The sequence below is a fragment of the Somniosus microcephalus genome, chromosome 34, assembly GCF_052327205.1.
Source record: "Somniosus microcephalus isolate GS21.2 chromosome 34, FLI_Smic_1.0, whole genome shotgun sequence".
Classification (NCBI taxonomy): domain Eukaryota; kingdom Metazoa; phylum Chordata; class Chondrichthyes; order Squaliformes; family Somniosidae; genus Somniosus; species Somniosus microcephalus.
In genome coordinates, this window is record NC_141020.1 from 14,378,317 (window position 1) to 14,401,686 (window position 23,370).

Below are 23,370 nucleotides of genomic sequence, written 5' to 3' on the forward strand. Positions count from 1 at the left end.
GTCACACAGGAGAACGTCACTGTACTGGGAGTATATTACAGCCTGTCACACAGGAGAACGTCACTGTACTGGGAGTACATTACAGCCTGTCACACAGGAGAACGTCACTGTACTGGGAGTATATTACAGCCTGTCACACAGGAGAACGTCAATGTACTGGGAGTATATTACAGTCGGTCACACAGCGGGAACGTCACTGTACTGGGAGTATATTACAGTCTGTCACACAGGAGAACGTCACTGTACTGGGAGTATATTACAGCCTGTCACACAGGAGGACGTCACTGTACTGGGAGTATATTACAGCCTGTCACACAGCAGAACGTCACTGTACTGGGAGTATATTACAGACCGTCACACAGGAGAACGTCACAGTACTGGGAATATATTACAGCCTGTCACACAGGAGAATGTCATTGTACTGGGAGTACATTACAACCTGCCCCACAGTGGGAACGTCACTCTACTGGGAGTATATTACAGCCTGTCACACAAGAGAACGTCACTGTACTGGGAGTATATTACAGCCTGTCACACAGGAGAACGTCACTGTACTGGGAGTATATTACAGCCTGTCACACAGGAGAACGTCACTGTATGGGGAGTATATTACAGCCCGTCACACTGCGGGAACGTCACTGTACTGGGAGTATATTACAGTCTGTTACACAGGAAAACGTCACTGTACTGGGAGTATATTACAGCCTGTCACACAGCGGGAACGTCACTGTACTGGGAGTATATTACAGTCTGTTACACAGGAAAACGTCACTGTACTGGGAGTATATTACAGCCTGTCACACAGCGGGAACGTCACTGTACTGGGAGTATATTACAGCCTGTCACACAGGAGAACGTCACTCTACTGGGAGTATATTACAGTCTGTCACACAGGAGAACGTCACTGTACTGGGAGTATATTACAGCCTGTCACACAGGAGAACGTCACTCTACTGGGAGTATATTACAGTCTGTCACACAGGAGAACGTCACTGTACTGGGAGTATATTACAGCCTGTCACACAGGAGAACGTCACTCTGCTGGGAGTATATTACAGTCTGTTACACAGGGAAACGTCACTGTACTGGAAGTATATTACAGCCTGTCACACAGCGGGAACGTCACTGTACTGGGAGTATATTACAGCCTGTCACACAGGAGAACATCACTGTACTGGGAGTATACTACAGCCTGTCACACAGTGGGAACGTCACTGTACTGGGAGTATATTACAGCCTGTCACACAGGAGAACGTCACTGTACGGGGAGTATATTACAGTCTGTCACACAGCGGGAAGGTCACTGTACTGGGAGTATATTACAGCCTGTCACACAGGAGAACGTCACTGTACGGGGAGTATATTACAGTCTGTCACCCTGCGGGAACGTCACTGTACGGGGAGTATATTACAGCCTGTCACACAGCGGGAACGTCACTGTACTGGGAGTATATTACAGCCTGTCACACAGGAGAACGTCACTGTACTGGGAGTATACTACAGCCTGTCACACAGTGGGAACGTCACTGTACTGGGAGTATATTACAGCCCGTCACACAGGAGAACGTCACTGTACTGGGAGTATATTACAGCCTGTCACACAGGAGAACATCACTGTACTGGGAGTATACTACAGCCTGTCACACAGTGGGAACTTCACTGTACTGGGAGTATATTACAGCCTGTCACACAGGAGAACGTCACTCTACTGGGAGTATATTACAGTCTGTCACACAGGAGAACGTCACTGTACTGGGAGTATATTACAGCCTGTCACACAGGAGAACGTCACTCTACTGGGAGTATATTACAGCCTGTCACACAGGAGAACATCACTGTACTGGGAGTATATTACAGCCTGTCACACAGGAGAACGTCACTGTACTGGGAGTATATTACAGCCTGTCACACAGGAGAACGTCACTGTACTGGGAGTATATTACAGCCTGTCACACAGGAGAACATCACTGTACTGGGAGTATATTACAGCCTGTCACACAGGAGAACGTCACTGTACTGGGAGTATATTACAGCCTGTCACACAGGAGAACATCACTGTACTGGGAGTATATTACAGCCTGTCACACAGGAGAACGTCACTCTACTGGGAGTATATTACAGTCTGTCACACAGGAGAACGTCACTGTGCTGGGAGTATATTACAGCCTGTCACACAGGAGAACGTCACTGTACTGGGAGTATATTACAGACTGTCACACTGCGGGAACGTCACTGTACTGGGAGTATATTACAGCCTGTCACACAGGAGAACGTCACTGTACTGGGAGTATATTACAGCCTGTCACACAGGAGAACGTCACTGTACTGGGAGTATATTACAGCCTGTCACACAGGAGAACGTCACTGTACTGGGAGTATATTACAGACTGTCACACTGCGGGAACGTCACTGTACTGGGAGTATATTACAGCCTGTCACACAGGAGAACGTCACTGTACTGGGAGTATATTACAGCCTGTCACACAGGGGAACGTCAATGTACTGGGAGTATATTACAGACTGTCACACTGCGGGAACGTCACTGTACTGGGAGTATATTACAGCCTGTCACACAGCGGGAACGTCACTGTACTGGGAGTATATTACAGCCTGTCACACAGGAGAACGTCACTGTACTGGGAGTATATTACAGCCTGTCACACAGGAGAACGTCACTGTACTGGGAGTATATTACAGCCTGTCACACAGGGGAACGTCACTGTACTGGGAGTATATTACAGCCCGTCACACAGGAGAACGTCACTGTACTGGGAGTATATTACAGCCTCTCACACAGCGGAAACGTCAAGGTACTGGGAGTATATTACAGCCTGTCACACAGGAGAACGTCACTGTACTGGGAGTATATTACAGCCTGTCACACAGGAGAACGTCACTGTACTGGGAGTATATTACAGCCTGTCACACAGCGGGAACGTCACTGTACTGGGAGTATATTACAGCCTGTCACACAGGGGAACGTCACTGTACTGGGAGTATATTACAGCCTGTCACACAGGGGAACGTCACTGTACTGGGAGTATATTACAGCCTGTCACACAGGAGAACGTCACTGTACTGGGAGTATATTACAGCCTGTCACACAGCGGGAACGTCACTGTACTGGGAGTATATTACAGTCTGTCACACAGCGGGAACGTCACTGTACTGGGAGTATATTACAGCCTGTCACACGGGGGAACGTCACTGTACTGGGAGTATATTACAGTCTATCACACAGGAGAACGTCACTGTACTGGGAGTATATTACAGCCTGTCACACAGGAGAACGTCACTGTACTGGGAGTATATTACAGCCTGTCACACAGGAGAACGTCACTGTACTGGGAGTATATTACAGCCTGTCACACAGGAGAACGTCACTGTACTGGGAGTATATTACAGCCTGTCACACAGGAGAACGTCACTGTACGGGGAGTATATTACAGACTGTCACACAGGGGAACGTCACTGTACTGGGAGTATATTACAGCCTGTCACACAGCGGGAACGTCACTGTACTGGGAGTATATTACAGTCTGTCACACAGGAGAACGTCACTGTACTGGGAGTATATTACAGCCTGTCACACAGCGGGAACGTCACTGTACTGGGAGTATATTACAGCCTGTCACACAGGGGAACGTCACTGTACTGGGAGTATATTACAGCCTGTCACACAGGGGAACGTCACTGTACTGGGATTATATTACAGCCTGTCACACAGGGGAACGTCACTGTACTGGGAGTACATTACAGCCTGTCACACAGGGGAACGTCACTGTACTGGGAGTATATTACAGCCTGTCACACAGCGGAACGTCACTGTACTGGGAGTACATTACAGCCTGTCACACAGGAGAACGTCACTGTACTGGGAGTATATTACAGCCTGTCACACAGTGAGAACGTCACTGTACTGGGAGTATATTACAGCCTGTCACACGAGTACGTCACTGTACTGGGAGTATATTACAGTCTGTCACACAGGGGAACGTCACTGTACTGGGAGTATATTACAGCCTCTCACACAGCGGAACGTCACTGTACTGGGAGTACATTACAGCCTGTCACACAGGAGAACGTCACTGTACTGGGAGTATATTACAGCCTGTCACACAGCGGAACGTCACTGTACTGGGAGTATATTACAGCCTGTCACACAGCGGGAACGTCACTGTACTGGGAGTATATTACAGCCTGTCACACAGCGGGAACGTCACTGTACTGGGAGTATATTACAGCCTGTCACACAGGAGAACGTCACTGTACTGGGAGTACATTACAGCCTGTCACACAGGAGAACGTCACTGTACTGGGAGTATATTACAGTCTATCACACAGGAGAACGTCACTGTACTGGGAGTATATTACAGTCTGTCACACAGGGGAACGTCACTGTACTGGGAGTACATTACAGCCTGTCACACAGTGGGAACGTCACTGTACGGGGAGTATATTACAGCCTGTCACACAGCGGGAACGTCACTGTACTGGGAGTATATTACAGCCTGTCACACAGTGGGAACGTCACTGTACGGGGAGTATATTACAGTCTGTCACACAGCGGAAACGTCACTGTACGGGGAGTATATTACAGCCTGTCACACAGCGGAAACGTCACTGTACTGGGAGTATATTACAGTCTATCACACAGGGGAACGTCACTGTACTGGGAGTATATTACAGCCTGTCACACAGGAGAACGTCACTGTACTGGGAGTATATTACAGCCTGTCACACAGCGGAAACGTCACTGTACTGGGAGTATATTACAGCCTGTCACACAGCGGAAACGTCACTGTACTGGGAGTATATTACAGCCTGTCACACAGGAGAACATCACTGTACTGGGAGTATATTACAGTCTATCACACAGGGGAACGTCACTGTACTGGGAGTATATTACAGCCTGTCACACAGGAGAACGTCACTGTACTGGGAGTATATTACAGCCTGTCATACAGTGGAAACGTCACTGTACTGGGAGTATATTACAGCCTCTCACACAGGAGGACGTCACTGTACTGGGAGTATATTACAGCCTGTCACACAGCGGAAACGTCACTGTACTGGGAGTATATTACAGCCTGTCACACAGCGGAAACGTCACTGTACTGGGAGTATATTACAGACTGTCACACAGGGGAACGTCACTGTACTGGGAGTATATTACAGACCGTCACACAGTGGGAACGTCACTGTACTGGGAGTATATTACAGACTGTCACACAGGGGAACGTCACTGTACTGGGAGTATATTACAGCCTGTCACACAGTGGGAACGTCACTGTACTGGGAGTATATTACAGCCTGTCACACAGGGGAACGTCACTGTACTGGGAGTACATTACAGCCTGTCACACAGCGGAAACGTCACTGTACTGGGAGTACATTACAGACTGTCACACAGCGGAACGTCACTGTACTGGGAGTATATTACAGACCGTCACACAGGAGAACGTCACTGTACTGGGAGTGTATTACAGCCTGTCACACGAGTACGTCACTGTACTGGGAGTATATTACAGCTTGTCACACAGGAGAACGTCACTGTACTGGGAGTATATTACAGACTGTCACACAGGAGAACGTCACTGTACTGGGAGTATATTACAGCCTGTCACACAGGGGAACGTCACTGTACTGGGAGTATATTACAGACTGTCACACAGGAGAACGTCACTGTACTGGGAGTATATTACAGCCCGTCACACAGGAGAACGTCACTGTACTGGGAGTATATTACAGACTGTCACACAGGAGAACGTCACTGTACTGGGAGTATATTGCAGCCCGTCACACAGGAGAACGTCACTGTACTGGGAGTATATTACAGTCTATCACACAGGGGAACGTCACTGTACTGGGAGTATATTACAGCCTGTCACACAGCGGGAACGTCACTGTACTGGGAGTATATTACAGCCTGTCACACAGGAGGACGTCACTGTACTGGGAGTATATTACAGCCTGTCACACAGCGGGAACGTCACTGTACTGGGAGTATATTACAGTCTGTCACACAGGAGAACGTCACTGTGCTGGGAGTATATTACAGTCTGTCACACAGGAGAACGTCACTGTGCTGGAAGTATATTACAGCCTGTCACACAGGGGAACGTCACTGTACTGGGAGTATATTACAGCCTGTCACACAGGAGAACGTCACTGTGCTGGAAGTATATTACAGCCTGTCACACAGGGGAACGTCACTGTACTGGGAGTATATTACAGCCTGTCACACAGGAGAATGTCACTGTACTGGGAGTATATTACAGCCTGTCACACAGGAGAACTTCACTGTACTGGGAGTATATTACAGCCTGTCACACAGAAGAACGTCACTGTGCTGGGAGTATATTACAGCCTGTCACACAGGAGAACGTCACTGTACTGGGAGTATATTACAGCCTGTCACACAGGAGAACGTCACTGTACTGGGAGTACATTACAGCCTGTCACACAGGAGAACGTCACTGTACTGGGAGTATATTACAGCCTGTCACACAGGAGAACGTCAATGTACTGGGAGTATATTACAGTCGGTCACACAGCGGGAACGTCACTGTACTGGGAGTATATTACAGTCTGTCACACAGGAGAACGTCACTGTACTGGGAGTATATTACAGCCTGTCACACAGGAGGACGTCACTGTACTGGGAGTATATTACAGCCTGTCACACAGCAGAACGTCACTGTACTGGGAGTATATTACAGACCGTCACACAGGAGAACGTCACAGTACTGGGAATATATTACAGCCTGTCACACAGGAGAATGTCATTGTACTGGGAGTACATTACAACCTGCCCCACAGTGGGAACGTCACTCTACTGGGAGTATATTACAGCCTGTCACACAAGAGAACGTCACTGTACTGGGAGTATATTACAGCCTGTCACACAGGAGAACGTCACTGTACTGGGAGTATATTACAGCCTGTCACACAGGAGAACGTCACTGTATGGGGAGTATATTACAGCCCGTCACACTGCGGGAACGTCACTGTACTGGGAGTATATTACAGTCTGTTACACAGGAAAACGTCACTGTACTGGGAGTATATTACAGCCTGTCACACAGCGGGAACGTCACTGTACTGGGAGTATATTACAGTCTGTTACACAGGAAAACGTCACTGTACTGGGAGTATATTACAGCCTGTCACACAGCGGGAACGTCACTGTACTGGGAGTATATTACAGCCTGTCACACAGGAGAACGTCACTCTACTGGGAGTATATTACAGTCTGTCACACAGGAGAACGTCACTGTACTGGGAGTATATTACAGCCTGTCACACAGGAGAACGTCACTCTACTGGGAGTATATTACAGTCTGTCACACAGGAGAACGTCACTGTACTGGGAGTATATTACAGCCTGTCACACAGGAGAACGTCACTCTGCTGGGAGTATATTACAGTCTGTTACACAGGGAAACGTCACTGTACTGGAAGTATATTACAGCCTGTCACACAGCGGGAACGTCACTGTACTGGGAGTATATTACAGCCTGTCACACAGGAGAACATCACTGTACTGGGAGTATACTACAGCCTGTCACACAGTGGGAACGTCACTGTACTGGGAGTATATTACAGCCTGTCACACAGGAGAACGTCACTGTACGGGGAGTATATTACAGTCTGTCACACAGCGGGAAGGTCACTGTACTGGGAGTATATTACAGCCTGTCACACAGGAGAACGTCACTGTACGGGGAGTATATTACAGTCTGTCACCCTGCGGGAACGTCACTGTACGGGGAGTATATTACAGCCTGTCACACAGCGGGAACGTCACTGTACTGGGAGTATATTACAGCCTGTCACACAGGAGAACGTCACTGTACTGGGAGTATACTACAGCCTGTCACACAGTGGGAACGTCACTGTACTGGGAGTATATTACAGCCCGTCACACAGGAGAACGTCACTGTACTGGGAGTATATTACAGCCTGTCACACAGGAGAACATCACTGTACTGGGAGTATACTACAGCCTGTCACACAGTGGGAACTTCACTGTACTGGGAGTATATTACAGCCTGTCACACAGGAGAACGTCACTCTACTGGGAGTATATTACAGTCTGTCACACAGGAGAACGTCACTGTACTGGGAGTATATTACAGCCTGTCACACAGGAGAACGTCACTCTACTGGGAGTATATTACAGCCTGTCACACAGGAGAACATCACTGTACTGGGAGTATATTACAGCCTGTCACACAGGAGAACGTCACTGTACTGGGAGTATATTACAGCCTGTCACACAGGAGAACGTCACTGTACTGGGAGTATATTACAGCCTGTCACACAGGAGAACATCACTGTACTGGGAGTATATTACAGCCTGTCACACAGGAGAACGTCACTGTACTGGGAGTATATTACAGCCTGTCACACAGGAGAACATCACTGTACTGGGAGTATATTACAGCCTGTCACACAGGAGAACGTCACTCTACTGGGAGTATATTACAGTCTGTCACACAGGAGAACGTCACTGTGCTGGGAGTATATTACAGCCTGTCACACAGGAGAACGTCACTGTACTGGGAGTATATTACAGACTGTCACACTGCGGGAACGTCACTGTACTGGGAGTATATTACAGCCTGTCACACAGGAGAACGTCACTGTACTGGGAGTATATTACAGCCTGTCACACAGGAGAACGTCACTGTACTGGGAGTATATTACAGCCTGTCACACAGGAGAACGTCACTGTACTGGGAGTATATTACAGACTGTCACACTGCGGGAACGTCACTGTACTGGGAGTATATTACAGCCTGTCACACAGGAGAACGTCACTGTACTGGGAGTATATTACAGCCTGTCACACAGGGGAACGTCAATGTACTGGGAGTATATTACAGACTGTCACACTGCGGGAACGTCACTGTACTGGGAGTATATTACAGCCTGTCACACAGCGGGAACGTCACTGTACTGGGAGTATATTACAGCCTGTCACACAGGAGAACGTCACTGTACTGGGAGTATATTACAGCCTGTCACACAGGAGAACGTCACTGTGCTGGGAGTATATTACAGCCTGTCACACAGGAGAACGTCACTGTACTGGGAGTATATTACAGACTGTCACACTGCGGGAACGTCACTGTACTGGGAGTATATTACAGCCTGTCACACAGGAGAACGTCACTGTACTGGGAGTATATTACAGCCTGTCACACAGGGGAACGTCAATGTACTGGGAGTATATTACAGACTGTCACACTGCGGGAACGTCACTGTACTGGGAGTATATTACAGCCTGTCACACAGGGGAACGTCACTGTACTGGGAGTATATTACAGTCTGTCACACAGGAGAACGTCACTGTACTGGGAGTATATTACAGTCTGTCACACAGGAGAACGTCACTGTGCTGGGAGTATATTACAGCCTGTCACACAGCGGGAACGTCACTGTACTGGGAGAATATTACAGCCAGTCACACAGCGGGAACGTCACTGTACTGGGAGTATATTACAGCCTGTCACACAGGGGAACGTCAATGTACTGGGAGTATATTACAGCCTGTCACACAGGAGAACGTCACTGTACTGGGAGTATATTACAGCCTGTCACACAGGAGAACGTCACTGTACTGGGAGTATATTACAGTCTGTCACACAGGGGAACGTCACTGTACTGGGAGTATATTACAGTCTGTGACACAGGAGAACGTCACTGTACTGGGAGTATATTACAGACCGTCACACAGGAGAACGTCACAGTACTGGGAATATATTACAGACCGTCACACAGGAGAACGTCACTGTACTGGGAGTATATTACAGCCTGTCACACTGCGGGAATGTCACTGTACTGGGAGTATATTACAGTCTGTGACACAGGAGAACGTCACTGTACTGGGAGTATATTACAGCCTGTCACACAGTGGGAACGTCACTGTACTGGGAGTATATTACAGCCCGTCACACAGGAGAACGTCACTGTACTGGGAGTATATTACAGCCTGTCACACAGTGGGAACGTCACTGTACTGGGAGTATATTACAGTCTGTCACACAGCGGGAACGTCACTGTACTGGGAGTATATTACAGCCTGTCACACTGCGGGAACGTCACTGTACTGGGAGTATATTACAGCCTGTCACACAGGAGAATGTCACTGTACTGGGAGTATATTACAGCCTGTCACACAGGAGAACGTCACTGTACTGGGAGTATATTATAGTCTGTCACACAGGGGAACGTCAGTGTATTGGGAGTATATTACAGCCTGTCACACAGTGGGAACGTCACTGTACTGGGAGTATATTACAGACCGTCACACAGCGGGAACGTCACTGTACTGGGAGTATATTACAGCCTGTCACACAGCGGGAACGTCACTGTACTGGGAGTATATTACAGCCTGTCACACTGCGGGAACGTCACTGTACTGGGAGTATATTACAGCCTGTCACACAGCGGGAACGTCAGTGTACTGGGAGTATATTACAGTCTGTCACACAGCGGGAACGTCAGTGTACTGGGAGTATATTACAGCCTGTCACACAGGAGAACGTCACTGTACTGGGAGTATATTACAGCCTGTCACACAGGGGAGCGTCACTGTACTGGGAGTATATTACAGCCTGTCACACAGGAGAACGTCACTGTACGGGGAGTATATTACAGCCTGTCACACAGCGGGAACGTCACTGTACTGGGAGTATATTACAGCCTGTCACACAGGAGAACGTCACTGTACTGGGAGTATATTACAGCCTGTCACACAGCGGGAACGTCACTGTACTGGGAGTATATTACAGCCTGTCACACAGCGGGAACGTCACTGTACTGGGAGTATATTACAGCCTGTCACACAGCGGGAACGTCACTGTACTGGGAGTATATTACAGCCTGTCACACAGCGGGAACGTCACTGTACTGGGAGTATATTACAGCCTGTCACACAGCGGGAACGTCACTGTACTGGGAGTATATTACAGCCTGTCACACAGCGGGAACGTCACTGTACTGGGAGTATATTACAGCCAGTCACACAGGAGAATGTCACTGTACTGGGAGTATATTACAGCCTGTCACACAGGAGAACGTCACTGTACTGGGAGTATATTACAGCCTGTCACACAGGAGAACGTCACTGTACAGGGAGTATATTACAGCCAGTCACACAGGAGAATGAAAGAGAGAAAACAGAAAAATGCAGGAATAATAGGTCTATAATCACAGGTGAATTTAATTATCTAAATTAAATTAACAGTAATATTAATGTAAAAGATGGGGACGGGTTTAACAGATATTCAGGACTGTTGTTTAGATCAGTATATTCCAGTCCAACAGAGAAAAATGCCAAGCTGGATATAGTTCTAGGAAATGAAGCTGGGAAAAGAATAAGACAGGGATAGTGGATGGTGTAGGAAACAGTGACCACACCTAATTAGGTTCAATATAAAAATTGAAGAGAGGGACCAATCAAATGTCAGTTAACTTTTTTCAGTGTATATCCCTATGTCCACATTTATACTTGACCCTGTCTATGTAAACTGGTCACGCTGTAATTACAGCCTCCAGCCAGTGGTGATGCTGAACGGCCTCAGTCTTGTGTCTCCCGGCTCCTCAGGCTGTACTGCAGAACTTTTGCTCTCTAACCAACTCTGAGCCGCTGGTCCTCAAATTGCCAGCAACTTCGCTGTTTAACTAAAAACAATGTCATCAAATCAAATATTATAAAAAATTATGGACCAAATGTACGAATTTTAAATGAGGACTGAATTACGTTTACACACCTCGTTCCAATGATACGCTGTTCTCAAACCCCGCATCACCAACGCCTACCATGCAATAGGAGATGAACTGATACAAAGAGAGATTTCTAAACTCTTGTGTATGAACATTTTTCCACTAATGGACAGTTGTTTGGCTTTCAGGTGAAAACAGCTGCCTGGCCCTTTAAATATACGGGGCAGTTTTTTGGCCTTTTAAATACGGGGCAGCTACCCAGGCCTTCAAATACGGGGCAGTTGCCTGGCCCTTTAAATATGGTACAGTTACCCGGCCCTTTAAATATCAGGGGGGAAAAATTCAGTATCGCCCCGTTTGGGGCGCCATTATCGGCCGGGCGCAAAGTTTAGCGCTTGGCTCTAATTATCGCCTCCGACAGCAAACTTGGCTTTTATTGCCCCTGGAGGTGATTGGAGCGCTAAATCAGGCGCTTCACACCTGTCTTAAGGCGCAAAGGCCGAGGAGCGAGGCGCTACCTCAGAGCGCTGGCGAAGCAAGGAAGGGCAAATCAAAATGAACCTGCAAAGTGCTGCTCAGTACTCAAAACTCCTTGACACAGCACTGAATCTCTCCAGAAGTCTCTCTCTCTCTCTCTCAGAATGCGTGGTGCAAAAATGTCACCGACAAAAAAAGGCAGGAAGCGATCGCCTTTAAATAGCGCTCCCCCAGTCCCTTTCTGACAGCAAAACGCTCCCCTCAACCTGTCGTTGCTAGCGGCAGGCGGTAAGGCAGGGGACGCCACTCAATATCCGGTCCGCTAACGGGGCGTTGCGCACTCGACTGATGTCACGATCTGCAGGAGATCGTGGCGGTAGTGTTTAGCGCCGCCGCAAAATGTCTAGTTAATTTCGCGAGCGGCGCAAACATCGCCGCGCCCGGGCGCTGGTTGCTTTGCGCCCCATTAGCACCCTCTTAAGGCGCTAACGGGAGGCGCAAACAACTGAATTTTTCCCCCCAGGAGTTACTCAGCCTGTCAATGGAAATAGAAAATGGGGAAGAGATGTAAATTAGGCTGCCGATTCACTATTACTCGTTTCACACTATCGCACAAGATCAAAATCTACCCCAATGACTTTGCACCAATTTTTTTGCCTGATACTGAGCCAGATTTAGTGGAGCGAGGATCTAATGGCTTTCCCTGTTAGTTAGACTCCTTCGTGCATGGTTAGGCATTGACATTTTTGCCCTGTAGCTTGCTGGGAGTGCGAGCTGAGAACGAGCCAGGGCAACCAGGCGCCTGGGACCTCGGTGAATGACGGGGCCAACAGTCGATCTCCTTAACCAATGAGATTAAAGGATTAAGAAATAAACAGAGGAAGGACTGAGAAGGAGGGTGAGTTAGAGTGGGTGAATTCTATGTCAAATCTGGAACAGATTGGATTAAGGGAGGAAAAGAGACGAAAAGGAAAATAAGAAATGTAAAAATTTTAAATCTGACATTTTTAAACGCGCCAACAATTTACTACCTGAAGGAATGAGACTCCACACTTTTAACTGTTCACTTTCTGGGCCAGAGATGTTGATTGGCATCACTGTTGCCGCGCAGGCCGCTCACCGGCTTTTGAATGGAAAAACTGCATGCGTGGAAATTTGAAATTTGAATGGGCCGCGCACCCAAGGAAAATGAGCAGGAACATTGATTGGCATGCATTAACAATTATTACATTGTTAAAAGGGTACTTACGCTATTAATTGACAGATTGGGGCAGTAATTCCTCCCCAAACGCGTGAGTACGGAAGGGGTACTCATGCGTCTGGCTGGAGGAAATGCCGGTTTTAAGCATGCACAGCGCATGCGCTGAAAACCGGCATTTCCTCTCCTCTAACCCAAGAGGTGAAGAGGCTAGCGCGTGCGCTGTAGGGGGCAGCGCGTGCGTCTTGGATTTCCTCTGTTTTGGGGGATTTGCGCATGTGTAAAGGCCTCCGGTCTTTACGCTTGTAAAAAGCACACGTAAGTATTTATTTTTACAGGTAAGTGGTGTTTTATTGCAGTTTAGAATTTTTTTCCCCACAGGTTTATTATTTTAAAGAATCTACAATAAGTTAAGTTTAGTTTTTAGACCCTTTTTATTAAAAATTTCTTTTTTTCAAAAAAATAAATTATTGTTTAAATTATTTTTTTAAACTTATTTATACTTAATTTAATGATTGGGGTGTTTTTTAAATTTTTATTTAAAGTTTAAATAGTGTTTTGGGCCCCCGTAGTTTTCATGAGTTTGACAGTTCTTACTCTCAAACTCATGAATGAACCTTCCCCTCCCCTGATTGGTTGTACAGTGCTCACCTGATCCCAGCCGGCACATTGCACTAACTACGCCGCTGGATCAGGTAAGCACTGCGCGCTGACATCTGAACCGGGCCTGGGACAGGAAATGCAAGCAGGCCCGGGCTTCAGATGTCAGCGCGCAGGGTGAGTGCAGGTCGGGGACTTGCACGCGCGGGAAGCCCCCGACACCAAGTTCTGGGCCATTAACTTTCTGTGGACAATTAATGTGCAAATCCAGCAACTTCATGAGGTTGCGGCCGAGATGAATTAATCTTCCTATTAATTTACAAATACCTGCTGCTGCTGATACTAACAGGTCTCAGGGTCCTGATTTGGGATTCATCCACCAATGGGGCAACAACACTAAAAACAGGCCTTTCCAAACCTCCCATCCGGTCCAAACAAGAGAAACCAGTGAGTGCAAAACATAACTGGGAAATGTAGTGAACAGTGAGGAGGACAGTAACAGACTTCAGGAGGAAAGAGAGAGACTGGTGAAATGGGCAGACAGGTGGCAGATGCAGTTTAATGCAGAGGAGTGTGAAGTGCTACATTGTGGTAGGACGTATGAAGAGAGGCAATAAGAACTAAATGGTACAATTTTAAAGGGAATGCAGGAATAGAGCGAGTTGGAGGGCTGGCAGGAGAATTTGAGAAGGCTGTTAAAAAAGCACATGGGTTCCATGGCTTTATAAATAGAGGCAATGAATATAAAAACAAGGAAGTTCTGCTGAACGGCAATAGATTGGGAGAAGGGGAAGTGCAACGAGACCTGGGTGTCCTTGTGCACCAGTTGCTGAAGGTAAGCATGCAGGTGCAGCAGGCGGTTAAGAAGGCAAATGGTATGTTGGCCTTCGTAGCGAGAGGGTTTGAGTACAGGAACAGGGATGTCTTGCTGCAGTTGAACAGGGCCTTGGTGAGACCACACCTTGAGGATTGTGTGCAGTTTTGGTCGCCTTATCTGAGGAAGGATGTTCTTGCCATGGAGGGAGCGCAGCGAAGATTCACCAGACTGATACCTGGGATGGCAGGAATGACGTATGAGGAGAGATTGGGACAATTGGGCTTGTACTCGCTGGAGTTTAGAAGAATGAGAGGGGATCTCATTGAAACTTATAAAATTCTAACAGGACTAGACAGACTAGATGCAGGAAGGATGTTCCCGATGGCGGGCGGAGTCCAGAACCAGGGGTCACAGTCTAAGGATAAGGGGTAAGCCATTTAGGACAGAAATGAGGAGGAATTTCTTCACCCAGAGAGTGGTGAACCTGTGGAATTCTCTACCACAGAAGGCAGTGGAGGCCAATTCATTAAATATATTCAAGAAGGAGTTGGATATATTTCTTAAGGCTAAAGGGATCAAGGGATATGGGGAGAAGGCAGGGACAGGGTACTGAATTTGGATGATCAGCCATGATCTCATTGAATGGCGGAGTAGGCTCGAGGGGCTGAATGGCCTACTCCTGCTCCTATCTTCTATGTTTCTATGTAAATCTTTATAAATCACTGGTTATGCCCCAGCTAGAGTACTGTGTCCAATTCTGGGCACCGCACTTTAGGAAGGATGTCCTGGCCTTGGAGAAAATGCAGAAGAGATTTACGAGAATGGTACCAGGATTGAGGGACTTCAGTTATGTGGGGATATTAGTGAAGCTGGAGTTGATCTCCTCAGAGCAGAGAACGTTAAGTGGAGATTTGATAGAGATGTTCAAAATCTTAAAGGGTTTTGATAGAATAAATAAATAGAAGCTATTTTCAGTGGCAGGAGGGTTGGTCACCAGAGGACACAGGCTGAAGGTGATTGGCAAAAGAACCAGAGGCGAGAGGTGACATTTTGTTGTGATCTGGAATACACTGCATGAAAGGGCGGTGGGAGCAGCTTCAATAATAACTTTCAAAAGGAAATTGGATAAATACTTGAAGGGGAAAATTATGCGGACTATGGGGGAACGAGCAGGGGAGTAGGATTAATTGGCGAGCGCTATCAAAGAGTCGGCACAGTAACCTGGAGTTCAGACTGTGCGACACTGACAGTAACCTGGAGTTCAGACTGTGCGACACCGACAGTAACCTGGAGTTCAGACTGTGAGACACCGACAGTAACCTGGAGTCCAGACTGTGTGACACCGACAGTAACCTGGAGTTCAGACTGTGCGACACCGACAGTAACCTGGAGTTCAGACTGTGAGACACCGACAGTATCCTGGAGTTCAGACTGTGTGACACCGACAGTAACCTGGAGTTCAGACTGTGCGACACCGACAGTAACCTGGAGTTCAGACTGTGAGACACCGACAGTAACCTGGAGTTCAGACTGTGAGACACCGACAGTAACCTGGAGTTCAGACTGTGCGACACCGACAGTAACCTGGAGTTCAGACTGTGAGGCACCGACAGTAACCTGCAGTTCAGACTGTGCGACACCGACAGTAACCTGGAGTTCAGAATGTGAGACACCGACAGTAACCTGGAGTTCAGACTGTGAGACACCGACAGTAACCTGGAGTTCAGACTGTGTTACACCGACAGTAACCTGGAGTTCAGACTGTGAGACACCGACAGTAACCTGGAGTTCAGACTGTGTGACACCGACAGTAACCTGGAGTTCAGACTGTGTTACACCGACAGTAACCTGGAGTTCAGACTGTGTGACACTGTGAGACACCGACAGTAACCTGGAGTTCAGACTGTGCGACACCGACAGTAACCTGGAGTTCAGACTGTGTGACACCGACAGTAACCTGGAGTTCAGACTGTGTGACACCGACAGTAACCTGGAGTTCAGACTGTGCGACACCGACAGTAACTTGGAGTTCAGACTGTGTGACACAGACAGTAACCTGGAGTTCAGACTGTAAGACACCGATAGTAACCTGGAGTTCAGACTGTGAGACACCGACAGTAACCTGGAGTTCAGACTGTGTGACACCGTCAGTAACCTGGAGTTCAGACTGTGCTACACCGACAGTAACCTGGAGTTCAGGCTGTGCGACACGGACAGTAACCTGGAGTTCAGACTGTGTGACACCGACAGTAACCTGGAGTTCAGGCTGTGAGACACCGACAGTAACCTGGAGTTCAGACTGTGTGACACCGACAGTAACCTGGAGTTCAGACTGTTTGACACCGACAGTAACCTGGAGTTCAGGCTGTGTGACATCGACAGTAACCTGGAGTTCAGACTGTGTGACACCGACAGTAACCTGGAGTTCAGACTGTGAGACACCGACAGTAACCTGGAGTTCAGACTGTGTGATACCGACAGTAACCTGGAGTTCAGGCTGTGTGACACTGAGAGTAACCTGGAGTTCAGGCTGTGTGACACTGACAGTAACCTGGAGTTCAGGCTGTGTGACACCGACAGTAACCTGGACTTCAGACTGTGCGACACGGACAGTAACCTGGAGTTCAGACTGTGTGACACCGACAGTAACCTGGAGTTCAGACTGTGTGACACTGACAGTAACCTGAAGTTCAGACTGTGAGACACCGACAGTAACCTGAAGTTCAGACTGTGAGACACCGACAGTAACCTGGAGTTCAGACTGTGTGACACCGACAGTAACCTGGAGTTCAGACTGTGTGACACCGACAGTAACCTGGAGTTCAGGCTGTGTGACACCGACAGTAACCTGGAGTTCAGGCTGTGTGACACCGACAGTAACCTGGAGTTCAGGCTGTGTGACACCGACAGTAACCTGGAGTTCAGACTGTGCGACACCGACAGTAACCTGAAGTACAGACTGTGAGACACCGACAGTAACCTGGAGTTTAGGCTGTGTGACACCGACAGTAACCTGGAGTTCAGACTGTGTGACACCGACAGTAACCTGGAGTTCAGGCTGTGTGACACCGACAGTAACCTGGAGTTCAGGCTGTGTGACACCGACAGTAACCTGGAGTTCAGACTGTGCGACACCGACAGCAACCTGGAGTTCAGACTGTGCGACACTGACAGTAACCTGGAGTTCAGACTGTGCGACACTGACAGTAACCTGGAGTTAAGGCTGTGCGACACCGACAGTAACCTGGAGTTCAGACTGTGTGACACTGACAGTAACCTGGAGTTCAGACTGTGAGACACTGACAGTAACCTGGAGTTCAGACTGTGTGACACCGACAGTAACCTGGAGTTCAGACTGTGAGACACCGACAGTAACCTGGAGTTCAGACTGTGTGACACCGACAGTAACCTGGAGTCCAGACTGTGCGACACCGACAGTAACCTGGAGTTCAGACTGTGAGACACCGACAGTAACCTGGAGTTCAGACTGTGCGACACTGACAGTAACCTGGAGTTCAGACTGTGTGACACCGACAGTAACCTGGAGTTCAGACTGTGTGACACCGACAGTAACCTGGAGTTCAGATTGTGAGACACCGACAGTAACCTGGAGTTCAGACTGTGTGACACTGACAGTAACCTGGAGTTCAGACTGTGAGACACCGACAGTAACCTGGAGTCCAGACTGTGTGACACCGACAGTAACCTGGAGTTCAGACTGTGAGACACCAACAGTAACCTGGAGTTCAGACTGTGTGACACCGACAGTAACCTGGAGTTCAGAATGTGCGACACCGACAGTAACCTGGAGTTCAGACTGTGCGACACCGACAGTAACCTGGAGTTCAGACTGTGCGACACCGACAGTAACCTGGAGTTCAGACTGTGTGACACCGACAGTAACCTGGAGTTCAGACTGTGTGACACCGACAGTAACCTGGAGTTCAGACTGTGCGACACTGACAGTAACCTGGAGTTCAGACTGTGAGACACCGACAGTAACCTGGAGTCCAGACTGTGTGACTCCGACAGTAACCTGGAGTTCAGACTGTGTGAAACTGACAGTGACCTGGAGTTCAGACTGTGTGACACCGACAGTAACCTGGAGTTCAGACTGTGTGACACCGACAGTAACCTGGAGTTCAGGCTGTGTGACACTGACGGTAACCTGGAGTTCAGACTGTGCGACACCGACAGTAACCTGGAGTCCAGACTGTGTGACACCGACAGTAACCTGGAGTTCAGACTGTGCGACACTGACAGTAACCTGGAGTTCAGACTGTGTGACACTGACGGTAACCTGGAGTTCAGACTGTGCGACACCGACAGTAACCTGGAGTTCAGGCTGTGTGACACCGACAGTAACCTGGAGTTCAGACTGTGAGACACCGACAGTAACCTGGAGTTCAGGCTGTGTGACACCGACAGTAACAGGAGTTCAGACTGTGCGACACTGACAGTAACCTGGAGTTCAGACTGTGAGACACCGACAGTAACCTGGAGTTCAGACTGTGTGACACTGACAGTAACCTGGAGTTCAGGCTGTGCGACACCGATAGTAACCTGGACTTCAGACTGTGCGACACGGACAGTAACCTGGAGTTCAGACTGTGAGACACCGACAGTAACCTGGACTTCAGACTGTGCGACACCGACAGTAACCTGGAGTTCAGACTGTGTGACACTGACAGTAACCTAGAGTTCAGACTGTGTGACACCGACAGTGACCTGGAGTTCAGACTGTGCGACACGGACAGTAACCTGGAGTTCAGACTGTGTGACTCCGACAGTAACCTGGAGTTCAGACTGTGTGACACCGACAGTAACCTGGAGTTCAGACTGTGAGACACCGACAGTAACCTGGAGTTCAGACTGTGAGACACCGACAGTAACCTGGAGTTCAGACTGTGCGACACCGACAGTAACCTGGAGTTCAGGCTGTGCGACACCGACAGTAACCTGGACTTCAGACTGTGCGACACCGACAGTAATCTGGAGTTCAGACTGTGTGACACCGACAGTAACCTGGAGTTCAGACTGTGTGACACCGACAGTAACCTGGAGTTCAGACTGTGCGACACTGACAGTAACCTGGAGTTCAGACTGTGTGACACCGACAGTAACCTGGAGTTCAGACTGTGCGACACCGACAGTAACCTGAAGTTCAGACTGTGAGACACCGACAGTAACCTGGAGTTCAGGCTGTGTGACACCGACAGTAACCTGGAGTTCAGACTGTGTGACACCGACAGTAACCTGGAGTTCAGACTGTGTGACACCGACAGTAACCTGGAGTTCAGGCTGTGTGACACCGACAGTAACCTGGAGTTCAGACTGTGCGACACCGACAGCAACCTGGAGTTCAGACTGTGCGACACCGACAGCAACCTGGAGTTCAGACTGTGAGACACCGACAGTAACCTGGAGTTCAGACTGTGCGACACCGACAGTAAACTGGAGTTCAGACTGTGCGACTCCGACAGTAACCTGGAGTTCAGACTGTGCGACACCGACAGTAACCTGGAGTTCAGACTGTGCGACACTGACAGTAACCTGGAGTTCAGGCTGTGCGACACCGACAGTAACCTGGAGTTCAGACTGTGTGACACCGACAGTAAACTGGAGTTCAGACTGTGCGACTCCGACAGTAACCTGGAGTTCAGACTGTGAGACACCGACAGTAACCTGGAGTTCAGACTGTGAGACACCAACAGTAACCTGGAGTTCAGACTGTGCGACACCGACATTACCTGCTGGATGATTTTTTATTGGGAGCCTCCAGTTCATGTTTGCGAGCGAGGATCCCCTCCTGCTCGGCCGTGTGTGTTATCGGTGCTGGGGCTGCGGTGCTACTCTGTGGTGATGGTGCGGAGCGAGATCGGCGAGTTTCCCCAGCTGGCTGGTTTGGATCCTTCGGTCGAGGCCTCCTCCTGGGCTTCGGTCTGTCTCTCGCTCTCGGTCTGTCTGGTCGTGGGGTTCGCTCTGGTAGTTTCTCAATTCCATTTGGTAGCCCAACAGACAGTGATGAGTCACGTCCCTGTGTGGGAAGAGGGAGGCTCAGTGTTCACAAGTCACAACCAGATTTAGCCGAAGCGCGGCATCTCGCGGTGTCTGCCATTAGCGAGACTTGTTCCCCCACCTTTCAGCTCAGAACATTTTGGCGCGGTATCTTGCTGGCAGTGCGAGCTGATGGTAACAGGGCGTCTGGGACCTCGGGGAACGGCAGGACCAACGACGTCTATCTCCTTAACCAACGAGATTTCATTATTTGGAAAAACAGAGGAAGGTGACTTAGCAAGAGGGTGAATTAGAGTCAAATCAGGTACAGAAAGAGAAAGAGAGAGAGGGAAAGAAAGAATGGATCAAGAGAGAGTGAAAAGAGAGACAAAGAAAAAGTATGACAAAAATGTAAAATTTGACATTTTAAAAATCTTACCGAAAAATTCAAAACCTGAAGGAATGAGACTACACTTGTAATAGATAATGTTCTGAGCCAGAGAGGTTGATTGGCAGTAATTAACAATTATCACGCCAGTAATTACTAGCCCTAAATATCTGTGGCGTGTTTAGTCCGTATATACGACGCCGGACAGAAACTTCACTAGTGAGGCAGACATGGAGATGCCGTTAATAAGAAGCTGATGGTGGAGCAGTGCAACTCGGACAGCACCATCTGGATATTCGCGATTACAGCAACTTCAGGCGAGGGGCAGATGTGCGGTTAATTGGTTGCGCATAAATAACAGCGACACCATTAGCCTCACCGTTTCTTTGACAGCAATATCTAGCTCATTATCTCTGTTCTCCAAGGATCCTCTAGTTATTTAAAAAGAGGTTTTTGAATGGAAACTTATATCAGAGAAATGGGTCACTAGCAACCGAGTGTAGCTCGTGCAAACTGGGTCAGTACACCTCCCCAGCATCGATCCCCAGGATACAGAGAAGCGTGGGGTGATGCATTTTGGCAGAAGGAACAGGGAGAGGCAAGATACACTTCATGGCATAGTTTTGGAGAGCGTACAGGGACAGAGGGACCTGGGAGTTAATGTGCATCGGTGCTGTTTGATGTACTGAATGGAGTGTCCCAGGGATCGGTGGTGGGAGATGTACTGAGTACAGTGTCCCAGGGATCGGTGCTGGGAGATATACTGAGTGGGGTGTTCCAGGAATCGGTGCTGGGAGATATACTGAGTGGGGTGTCCCAGGGATCGGTGCTGGGGAGGTGTACTGAGTAGAGTGTCCCAGGGATCGGTGCTGGGGAGGTGTACTGAGTGGAGTGTCCCAGGGACATATTGAGAGAGTGGTTAACAAAGCATATGGGATCTTGGGCTTCATAAATAGAGGTAATGAGCACAAAAGTAGAGAAGTTATGCTGAACCTTTATAAAGCGCTGGTTAGGCCACAACTGGAGTATTGCGTCCAGTTCTGGTCACCACACTTTAGGAAGGATGTGAAGGCCCTTGGGAGGGTGCAGAGGAGATTTACCAGAATGGTTCCGGGGATCTTCGTGACAAGGACAGGTTGGAGAAGCTGGATTTGTTTTCATTAGAGCAAAGGAGGTTGAGGGGTGATTTGATAGAGGTGTACAAGATTATGACGGGTTTGGATAGGCTAGATGGGGAAAGGCTGTTCCCACTAGTTGATGGTACAAGGACTAGGGGACACAGATTTAAGGTTTTGGGCAAGAGATACAGGGGGGACGTGAGAAAAAACTTTTTTACTCAGTGAGTGGTGAGGACCTGGAACTCGCTGCCGACGGAAGTGGTGGAAGCGGAGACACTCAATGTTTTCAAGGGGAGACTGGATAGGCGCTTGAGGGAAATAAACTTGCAGGGCTACGGGGATAGAGCGGGGGAATGGGACTGACTGGATTGCTCTACAGAGAACCGGCATGGACTAGATGGGCCAAATGGCCTCCTTCTGTGCCATTATGACTCTATGACCTCACTCAGTACATCTCCCAGCACCGATCCCTGGGACACTCCATTCAGTACATCACCCAGCACCGATCCCTGGGACACTCCACTCAGTACATCACCCAGCACCGATCCCTGGGACACTCCACTCAGTACATCTCCCAGCACCGATCCCTGGGACACTCCACTCAGTACCGATCCCTGGGACACTCCATTCAGTACATCTCCCAGCACCGATCCCTGGGACACTCCACTCAGTACATCTCCCAGCACCGATCCCTGGGACACTCCACCCAGCACCGATCCTTGGGACACACCACTCAGTACATCACACAGCACCGATCCCTGGGACACTCCACCCAGCACCAATCCCTGGGACACTCCACTCAGTACATCACACAGCACCGATCCCTGGGACACTCCATTCAGTACATCACCCAACACCGATCCCTGGGACACTCCACTCAGTACATCACCCAGCACCGATCCCTGGGACACTCCACTCAGTACATCACCCAGCACCGATCCCTGGGACACTCCACTCAGTACATCACCCAGCACCGATCCCTGGGACATTCCACTCAGTACATCACCCAGCACCGATCCCTGGGACACTCCACTCAGTA

The 23,370-nt window shown here is 48.8% G+C and overlaps 1 protein-coding gene across 1 annotated transcript in view; it reads right to left on the reverse strand.

The window, feature by feature from the left end:
• sptbn4b (spectrin, beta, non-erythrocytic 4b) overlaps positions 1–23,370 on the reverse strand; it is a 361,255-nt gene that overhangs the window by 14,795 nt on the left and 323,090 nt on the right. The window contains exon 32 of the mRNA XM_085973416.1: positions 20,579–20,865. Within this exon, the coding sequence (XP_085829542.1) occupies positions 20,579–20,865 (287 nt within the window). The remainder of the gene's footprint in view (positions 1–20,578; positions 20,866–23,370) is intronic.